Below are 9835 nucleotides of genomic sequence, written 5' to 3' on the forward strand. Positions count from 1 at the left end.
GATGTACAATACATAGGAAACATTAGTTTTACTGTGCAAAAGAATACACACACACATATATCCCGTTTATTGAGATATAAATATTTTAAATATCTCTCCTGTTCCAAATGTATGAGGATGCTTGGTCTCTAATGTAAAGCTGACTCCCATCCTCCTCAAGTTTAGAAGCCAAGGATGGAGGCAGTACCTGTACCGCTTGCGCTCCAGAGCAAGAGAGGTGCTGGACCACCGCTCCCTGCACACCGCTGGCTTTAGGAAGAGGGAAGGTGGGGGACCTACAGCTTTGGAGGCTCCCGTCAGGTGCTGGCAGGCCACCCTGGGCAGGGGCGTCGAGACAGGGCCCACTGAGTCCCCTTCCATCGCAGCCTGCTCCCTGCAGGGCATGTTCTGCTCCAGATTCCAGAGCGCTGTGCCCTCTTGGGTTTTGCCTTTCCAGACCCCTTGTATTGGGACCTCGCAGATACCATACCAGCCCCGAACACACTGCAGAGCAGAACACAGCCTCCAGCCTCCAGCCTCCAGCCCTGCACATCTCGTCCTGCTCCTGCCAGGAAGTAGGGCGCAGGATACCCCTGGACTTGGCAGCAGGCGCAGGCTCTATGGCCACAGCCTGGGGCTGGCTTTCACCAGTGCTTCCGTGTGGTTCGTGGTGGCTCTGCTGGTTTCCCGGGCCCTCAAGCCCAGGCACATAGCTGGCTGTCCCCACAAGCATTCTTCATTTGCTCTGGCCAGGTTGTCTGGGAGCCCATGTCCCCCTTGCAGGGAGTCAGCCCTCATGTAGCGGCCCAGTTGACAGCACAGCACAAGGCAGGGGCCTGGCCGCATTTCTGCTCTGCTTCTCCAAGGGGAAGGAAGCCTCCACTTCAGCCAGCCCAGCCTCACCACAAACCCAAGCCTCCTGTAGATGAGCACCAGCCTGCAGGCTCCCATGCTTTGCCACGGTCTAATTCTGTGGTCTCCAGAGCTGGAAGATACTATGTGCTTGAAACGGGACCTGCAGGCGGCTGCACCATGGGCCTTGGCATTGACTGCAGGCCCTGACACTTGACTCTTCCACTCCAGACCAAGGAAGCTGATGTTCTTGGCAGGAAGCACACCAAGCTCCACAGGTGTCAGGCTGCAGTGACTGGGACACCATCGCAGGATGAAACACCTTTCCTATCCTGGCCATATCAACTTTACTAGCAAAGGCTCGCTGTTTTGTTCCCGGTCTCTCTGGGCCCCCACGCCATGTGGTGCCCCACGTCCAGGGGGCACAGGTCCTTGGAGCAGGCTTTGCTCTGGTTGGCAGGGTCCTGAAATGCAGACCAGTTCTGTAGGCTGCTTGGGAACAGGTGGAGCCCTAATGCCCCCTCCACAGCTGGGGGCTGCAGTTCATACCCCGCTGCTGTTAGTCTCCACCCTTCAGACTCCCTGGATCTTCATGCAACTCTTTCGAGTTGGGCCACAGTACACCACTGCATGCTCAGGGCCTTCCACAAGGGTCCTGCAGGACAGTGGCACTGTGGCAGGCTGGTGACAGGAAAAACAGGGCTCAGGCTACCCCACCTAGGGCACCTGCTGCACCTAGGATGCTGTCCCCACCTACAGGGACACAGCCAGGTGAAAAGGGTGAGCTCAGGCCAGGTCTGCTTTGTGCTGGAGTCTGTGGCTTGTCCCCCATACCCCTGCTCTTCCCAAAGAGGTGGGCCTTGTCTGCACCTCCCTTCTGCTGCTCAACAGCCCAAGGGCAGGGGCCTGTGCTGAAGTTTTTCCACAAAGAGGACCAGCCTGAGGGCCCAAAGGCCTTGGACAGTGTCCAGAGGTGCCATCTGGGAGACAGTGTTAGGCCAAGCCAGGGGACAGGGTTGTTGGGCCCAAAACCAGGGAGACTGAGGCTCAGCTTCAGCGGGCCGCCTGGGGAGGTGGGCACCGCTGGCCCCATCCAGTGGCCCAGAATACCAGGAAGGGCTGGCAGTGCTGGTCTGGGAGGCTCTCCGCTGCAGTGCAGCCGTTTCCAGGGTTGTGGAGGAAATAGCAAACGCGTCATTTTGTTTGTTTTTGTGGCGGAACCGGAGATTGAACTCGGGCCCTTGCGCTTGCCAGGGAAGTGCTTATTCCACTGAGCCATCTCCCCGGCCCCTGCAAACGCATTATTGTTCTACTCAGTGCTTTGCACAGTTCCTCATAAAGGCAGCGCCCTTGTCTGTCCTGGCATGGCTGTGGTTGGCAGGTGAGGCTGCCTTCTAGCACCTGCTCCATGGCAGAGTGGCCCTCCATGAGCCAGGCGGGTGCCCTGGAGGCTGGCCCGCAGGGGCCAGAACCTGTGCCCTTTCCTGGTCTGCCAGCTGGTTGGTTCCCTTGAGCTAGCAGGGTACTTTTGGTGTTTTATTTTTTAGTACCTCTGTGGAGTACCAGTTTGCTGTAAGTACATCCATCTATTTCTGGGTTCTTCGTTGTGTTCCATTGGACTGTGAGTCACTGTTCATGCCCGTAATGCACTACTGTATTTTTGTGTATGTGGCTGACTCAGCCTGCCCTGGGAGGGCAGGAATCGAACCATGGTCCCTGTGCTTGCTTAAGCTTGCCTAAGCTGGTGCTTTAGACCACTGAGCTATCTAGCTGGCCCCTGGTGTTTTATTTTAGGTGGGTTTTTTTTTTTTTTTTTTCCAACACTGGGATGGAACCCAGGGCCTCACCCTGCTAGCCCAGTACTGATTGGAGCTTCACCCAGCTTCCTGGGGTGCTTTTTAAGGAGGGGCCTGCTGGGCCTGCTGTTGGCACCTGAACACTTCACCTCCCCTGTGCTGCCCCTCGGAACATCTCACCACCCTGCACTGAAATCTCTGCCAACCCTACAGTTGTATCTCTGAGCCTTTCTGGTAACCTAAGGACATGGCTTGCCCTACCCAAAGCACCCTGCCTGACGCACTGTGCCAGCCTCCACTTGGGCGGGCAGGAGGCAGACCTTGAGGCCAGAACTGAAGTAGAGCACAAGATGGGCCAGCCCAGCCCAGTGTACATCCAGTGGAACCTAGGTGGGCCCTGCCCTCCAGACAGCCCTGTGACACAGTATGAAGGTGTCAGCAAGCCCCACCCCCACGAGGACACTATTACCTCCTACTTACAGCGGCACTGCCGCCAGGCCCTGGGGCCAGGTCCAGGCTGAGCCCAGCCCATATTGCCTGTCTAGTGCTGTAGAACCTGAAATGCCAGTTACCATCCCTGGGTCCCTTTTGGCTGGCATGTTCATGCTGTGCTGCCCAGGACTGTGGCAGCAGGCTGGTGGATGGTGGAGAAGATGGTGTCCTTGGGGAGGTCACCCCCTCCAGGCCACCATGCAACCTTGTGAACTGGTGCCCTCAACGTGTGAGCCAGTGCAGGGTCAGAGCTTTGGACCCTGGCTGCCTCAGGCACAGCCAGGTGCTGGGAAGAGGCTGCCCCACTCTCAGGCTCACAGAGGTGCAGAGTGAGGTGAAATAGCTCCTTTATTGTTAGAACAGATGGTTCTCTACTGCCCTCCCAGGGCCCCCCTGGGACCCTGTGGCCAACCTACAGCCAGGTTTCCAGCTTCACCTGAGCTTCCTTCCTGCTCAGCAGGAGGAAGGAGTGTGGGCAAGCCTCGGGGACTGAGGGCTTGGCACTCCCAAGACAGGGCTGGGCAGGGCTGCCAGCTTCACAGCTTCCTGGTAGCAGTAGGCCCTGTATAAGGCACCATGTGGGGCTGGGCCCTGTATCCGAGGCCCTGCAGCCCCTGTGGTCAGGCAGCGGCTGGCCAGGTACATGACACATGCATTGGTCCCCAGGAGGCTGACAGGCACAGTACCCAGGGTGCCAGGCGGGAGAGCCTGGCTTGGTGCTAGACGTGGCCTGGAGCTCCAGAACGCTGGCGTCTCTGGTCCTCAGCAGTGCTGGATGCAGATGTGCACGAAGAGTGTGGCAGGGGACAGTGGGGCCCCATCTCTGGAAAGCAGGTGGATGTGGCGGTACCCTGTGAGGTCAGCTGGGTGTCAGGTCCTTGGCTGGCTCCGGACTGGGTAGGGCAGGCAGCCTCGAATGGGGGCCCAGCCACCACTGCCCACCTTGCTGGAGGCTGCTCAGGGGCAGTGTGCACTGGCCCACAAAGTCGTTGGGGGAGGCAGTGTCATGGTCCTCCACCACGAAGCGCACCAGGGCCAGCTCTGGCACCCGCAACAGGAACTGTAGGGTCTGCCCCCAGCGTGGGTTAAAGCCTGGCAGGAGTGCATGGTCAGGGTGGCTGTCCTCCCTGGCTACCCGCCTGCCCACCTGCCCCCTGCCCAGCTCCCACCGTTGTCAAGCACATGGCCAGTCTCCTTTCGCGCGCAGTCAGCAGGGACTCCATGTATCTCCACGCGTACCAGGGGGTCCACAATGGAGCTGGGCTTCTCCGCATTCAGCTTGGGCAGCTGCTGGGCAGTGAGCACCTAGGGAGGGCAGGCAGTTCCCATCTGTTGCCCAGCACCCATGTCCACCTGGTTACCAAGCAGACATAAACACCCAGGCTGTGCCTGTCCCCTCTCTTTTTTTTTTTTTTTTGGGAACCAGGGATTGAACTCAGATCCTTGCGGTTGCCAGTCAAGCGCTTATCCTACTGAGCCATCTCCCCAGCCCCTGTCCCCTCACTTTCCATCAAGACCAGTGCGTCTCAGAGCAGCTGAGACCCCCGCCAACCTGGACTGTTAGTGTGGTGCTTGGGGGCCCAGGGCACCCCGGATCAAACGCTGAGTTTGGCTGTCGCAGGCAGCGGGGCTTCAGGACATAGCCACACCGCCCGTTGACCAGGAAGCGGCCTGTGTTGAGGTCCATCTCATAGCCTGGCGTCTGGAAGTTCAGGGCCACTGTGGGCAGCAGAGTAGGGCAGGGACTGTTGGTAGCCTGGCCCTGCTCCCTGTGCAGGGCCAGCTGTGTGGGACAGCACCTAGCTGGCCTCCCCTGCACCTTCTCCCTGCTTTCCTTCCGGCTGCAGGGTGGGCGGGCAGGGCGCTGCAGGAGCCCTAGGGCCAGGCCCTGTGTCACCCATCTTCACAGAGCCGCCCCAGCCCACCCCAGCCCAGCAGGCCTCACCCAGCTGACAGCCCGCATTCCACATCTCCTGGGGGCTGTAGTTGGCAGAGTTCATGCGCAGCCCCAGCGGGTACACACGGGTCAGCTGGTGGGTGTTGTGCCGGACAAAGCTGTTCCCTGAGAAGAGTAGGGCAGGGCTGGGCCGGGGCAGTGGCCTCCTAGAACCTCACAGAGGCTGCGTGGGCCAAGAGGAGCAGGGCAGCTCTGCACACCTCCAGACCCACACCCTCTCTCCTCACCAAGACCAAACAGGCCCACAGGGAACCTGTTCCTCTGGGTTGGCGACCCCTGCCCTCCTCCGCTAGCCGCTGTCCTCCTCCCTCTCCCCCAGGAAGCCCTGCAGGACACTCCTCCTGCTGGGCTATTCCTGGCCAGGCTCCCACCATCCACCCTACTCCCTCCGTAGCATCCCCCACTCCTCCCCTTATGCCCACTGTGCTCGGGACTGGCTCCTACCTGCCTCCCGCAGCAGCTTCCGGGCTTTGCGCTCACTGAGGGAGCTGACCTGGCAGGGCCTGGCCAGGCCGGGGCTGGGCTGCAGGGCCCGCAGGCGGGTGGCACAGCAATACACAGCCAACGCTGACAGCTCGGGGGCAACCTGACCAGCCTGGGACCGGGTCTCTGTGGGGGCCCCTTGCTCCTCCTCCTGCTCCTCCCTGTCTGACAGAGAGCAACCATCCTCGGCCAGCTTGGCTGGCAGCCTCCTTCCTTTCACGAGCACCCGGCCCTTCAGTTGCTGTGGAGGTCAACAGGGACAGGTGAGGCCTCCTCCCTTCCATAACCACCGTCAGTCATTCCACCACCCCTGGGAGACGGGGATGGGGTGGTGGGAGCCCCAGAGAGGGGAAAGGGTCTACAGGCCTTGGGAGGCCCCAGCTGAGTCTGTAGGTCTTCGGAGGCCTTGAGTACCAGGTCAGAGAGAGCCAGGCACGGAGTGACTGATGGGCAGCCCCCAGATCACCTATCTACAGACAACAAGAAGTGTCACCTCAGGAGAAGGCAGCTCTTTGGGGTCCTGGGAGCCCAGTGTCTCTGTCACTAGCATGTCCCCCAGGATGGTCCGCAGGTGGCGAGCCATGACAGACTGCTGCTCCAGCCCACAGTGGTTCTCGAGGGACAGGATGACAGGGTAGGGGGACAGCTGTGGGGATGGGGACAGCACTCAGGACAGGTGGCCCCAGCCCAACCCCATGCATTTCTTTATGATTCTGGGGACTGAACTGAGGGCCTTGCATGGAGCTGCATCCCTGCCCCTTCCTTCTACTTTGTAAGTTTTTGAGATAAGTTCTCAAAAAATTGCCCAGCCTTGCCTTGACGTTGCAACCCTCCTTCCTCAGCCTCTTCAGGAACTGGGATTCCAGGCTGTGCCACTAGCCATGCTCCTGACATGTTAATGCACGTACAGAGCTAAGCTGCAAATGCCTGTGGTCACTCCCTGTAGCTGGACGGAAGTGCAAGTTTACACAGATGCCAGGCCAAACTTTCAGGATGCATGTGCCTTTTCCTACCCTACAGGAGGCACAAAGAGTGACACCTTCGTCCGTCCTGTCCCGCTGTCCCTGGTCCAGCAGCGCCTGGGCAGGAGGGCTGCCTTGAGGGTCATCAGGGTGTCCAGTGAGGGCTCACCGTGAAGGCGTGGTCACGCACGGCCTGGATCACATCTCGGAAGAGGATCTTGGAGGTGAGTGTGTGGCCGTGGTAGATGACTGGCTCACCGCCTGGGCCCTCCCAACAATCCAGCTCCACACAGCGGCAGCCCTGGGCAAAGGCCCTGCACACAGACAGGCAGGCAGATGGATGCACAGGTGAGATGTTGGGCCGTGGGCAGCTGGGGCAGCGCTTCTATCCCTCCCCGGAGCAGCACCTGATGTAGGCCTCGGTGCTGCTGAGACCACCAATCTGGGAGTCAGTCAGGTAGGTGTTGTGAGAGGAGGAGATGAAGTAGTGTGCGAGGGGCTGTCCCATGTCCTGGAACACGGTGGCATGTGTAGGGTCCAGGGCGGCCCCCTCCGGTGATAGCAGGTACATCATGAAGCCATCCAGGGTCATCAGCTCATGGTGCTTGGCTACAAGGAAGAGCAGAGGGTGTGGGCCCAGCGGTCCTCCCCACCCAGAGCCCTGCAGGTTCCCTGAACCCTGGAAGACCCCCAGAGGCAGAACGCCTTGGCCTACCCACCTGTCTCGTGAAGCTCATAAGTCTGGATAAGTCGCCGCGCGCAGGCCAGCGTGGCACCCGCCTCTCCCTGGGCCTCCAGGAACTCCCGCAGCTCAGGGGCGCTCAGCACGAGGTCTTCGCCAGAGAACCGGCAGAAGATCTCCTCCAGCTCAGGGCGCTTCAGTAGCAGCCGCACGAACTCCTCAATTTCAGCTCCCTCCAGCCGCTCATCATTGGACCGGTCACACTCCTGGCATGCAGGGGACCTTAGGGGGACACGCCACCCCACCCTGTCTCGCAGTGGCAAATGCAGGGCTTGGATTCTGGAGGTCTTGTGGGCTCAGCACCACACTCCATCCTGAGAGCCAGGATGCAGGCGGGACATGGTGACCCTGGGGAGGGCTGAGCTCTGTAGGTGCCACAGTGAGGAGTGTGCACAGAGTGACCAGCCTCACACACATTCACACCCAGCCAACGAGCAGTAAGTGAGAGCTCACAGCTGTGCACAGCTAGGGCTCCTGTGGCTCAGGCTCACGGGTCATGCACCCAGTGTCCAATGCAAGGGTTCTCCACTGAGTCCCCAGCTGGTCTGCACTGGGTCCCAGAGCACACACAGGGAATGGGAGGGAGCCACACAGGCACTGGAGGGTGCTGCTTAGAGGGTGTGCCCTTCCCTGGCTGGGGCCTTCAGAGGACAGGTCACCAGGCCAGGTGTGGCCCTCTGCCTTAGGGGCATCTCAGATGCGGCGGGGTGGTGGGGTACCACGGCTCACCTTGAAGAGGCGGTAGGCGTACATGTCGTTCATGTCCACGTTGACCATGCGCAGCAGGCCCTTGACCTCCTTGAAGCTCATCTTGCTGTCCTGGTTGGAGTCTGCCCGGCGCAGGTAGGAGTGGATCCAGGTGCAGGTGTTCAGGAAGGAGTCAGAGGATGTGGGCCCAGCCCAGCCCACCCCAGGGCACCGTAACGCTGCCCTGCAAGTAAGTGACAGGCGCTTCCCCACCCAGCTCGGAAGGATATTGGTCCAGGAGCTCGTGCTGGCTCATGGCCTCCAGCCGGGCCCGCAGTTTGTCCAGGCCCCGTACCCAGCGCTGCGCCTCCTCTGCCGAGCGCGCCACCAAGTCCAAGTTCTTGCGTTGGCCGCGGAAAGCAATGGTCAGGCAGCGCGCAGGAGGAAAAGCGGCTCCAAAGCGCCGCAGGCCCTCGGACTGGTGGCCCTGGCGCACCGCTTCGATGTGCTGCACGAAGACTGGGGGGGTGTTAGGGCCGCCCCGCCCCGCCCCGCCCCGCCCCGCCCCGCCCCTCCTGCTACTCACAGATGTGCCTTGAGGGCGCTCGCGGGAAGCGCCGCTGGAACCACACGCTGAGCCCGTCCTCCTGCAGGCGGTACAGCCGCTCCTTTTGCCAAGTGCGAGAGCGGATCTTGCACAGCCTCGAGCCCCGCAGCATAGCCAGCACGTCCTCGTCCTCTGTGAGGCCTGTGGGGGCAGGACGTCAGAACCCTGCCAACCCAGCACCTGCAACGCAGGTCCCCACAGGGCCATCCAAGCCGCCCAGGTATGGGCTGTCTCCATCCAGCCTACATCTCTTCGCTGCAACCCTAGCTCCTGGCTGCGGCTTCTCAAAGATGAGTGAGGGCAGTGGAGGGTCTCCACCGAGGGCAGGGCCACCCTGCCCGGCTGCTCCCTCCACCCCCCTGCTTGCTGTGACACAGCAGGGCACAGGCCTGGCCAGGGGGTGTTGGGAACACACAGAACTTATGCTCCAGGCTCTGGGCACGGACTCTGCACAGTCTCAGGTACCTACCTGTCCCTGGCTGCACTAACCAAGACAAGCAAGAACTCAGGGTCCAGAGGCTGGGCCAGCCTAGCAGGAGTCCACCTCAGGGTTTTGAACTAGAGGAGGACCCAAGGGGCACAGCAGGTGGGGGCTGGGCTACTAGAGCACATGAGGGACCTGTGTGTGCTGCCATGTTTTTTAATGTTGGCAACTGAATCAAACTGAAAAGGCAACCAGAACCACTGCTTGGACCAAACAGAACCTGGCCCAGAGCCTCTGCCTCCCTCTACTTAACCCCTCCAATGCTAGGTTTGGCCCCAAGGTCCCGCTTGCCCAACTGCAAGCTCTGATCTAAGAAACTGCACCTAAATCCCCAGGCCTTCCCCACTGCCCCCTCACAACCTGTGCAGGGGCCCCCTTGTCATGGTTTGTGTCTAGTTGTACCCTCAAAAGCCTCATGCAGTCATGAATCAGTTTCTGGAGTTTGTTATTGATTTTTTTTTTTTTTTTCGGTACTGGGGATTGAACTCAGAGCCCTGTGCTTGCCAGGCAGGTGCTTATTCTACTGAGCTATCTCCCCAGCCCTTGTGATTGATTCTTGATCCAATGCTGAGGTGATGGGTGTGAGTACCCTGGGGTAGACACTCTGCAGTAGAGTGTAAGGAGGGGAGAGAGGCTAGGTAGCTGCCTGAGCTGCTGCCACTCCTTTTGTTTTCTCTGCTCTTTGCTACCACCATGGATGTTCTCTGTCCAGTGCCACTCTGGCTTGGAGCCAGCAGAGTATGGACTGAAACCTTCAATAACTTTGAGCTAAATAAACTTTTCCTTACCTCATC

The 9835-nt window shown here is 60.0% G+C and overlaps 2 protein-coding genes across 3 annotated transcripts in view; one reads left to right on the forward strand and one right to left on the reverse strand.

The window, feature by feature from the left end:
• The window catches only part of Nmt1 (N-myristoyltransferase 1), a 39319-nt gene extending 38193 nt beyond the window's left edge, over positions 1–1126 (forward strand). Inside the window, exon 12 of the mRNA XM_023718145.1 lies at positions 1063–1126. Within this exon, the coding sequence (XP_023573913.1) occupies positions 1063–1126 (64 nt within the window). The remainder of the gene's footprint in view (positions 1–1062) is intronic.
• A 2308-nt stretch (positions 1127–3434) lies between these two features.
• The window catches only part of Plcd3 (phospholipase C delta 3), an 11408-nt gene continuing 5007 nt past the window's right edge, over positions 3435–9835 (reverse strand). The window contains exons 2-14 of one of the 2 annotated variants that reach the window (XM_004633947.2): positions 8537–8698; positions 8241–8469; positions 7993–8122; positions 7241–7469; positions 6929–7130; positions 6691–6835; positions 6053–6205; positions 5521–5800; positions 5065–5181; positions 4672–4838; positions 4289–4424; positions 4062–4211; positions 3435–3970 (exon numbers count right to left, since the gene is read on the reverse strand). In XM_004633947.2, coding sequence (XP_004634004.1) covers positions 3882–3970; positions 4062–4211; positions 4289–4424; positions 4672–4838; positions 5065–5181; positions 5521–5800; positions 6053–6205; positions 6691–6835; positions 6929–7130; positions 7241–7469; positions 7993–8122; positions 8241–8469; positions 8537–8698 — 2189 coding nt within the window. In that variant the 3' untranslated portion in view covers positions 3435–3881. Of the gene's footprint in view, positions 3971–4061; positions 4212–4288; positions 4516–4619; positions 4839–5064; positions 5182–5520; positions 5801–6052; positions 6206–6690; positions 6836–6928; positions 7131–7240; positions 7470–7992; positions 8123–8240; positions 8470–8536; positions 8699–9835 lie in introns of those variants that run through there. The other variant, XM_023718099.1, reaches the window with a different exon arrangement.

This window comes from Octodon degus, unplaced genomic scaffold (assembly GCF_000260255.1).
Source record: "Octodon degus isolate 3935 unplaced genomic scaffold, OctDeg1.0 scaffold00056, whole genome shotgun sequence".
Lineage (NCBI taxonomy): Eukaryota > Metazoa > Chordata > Mammalia > Rodentia > Octodontidae > Octodon > Octodon degus.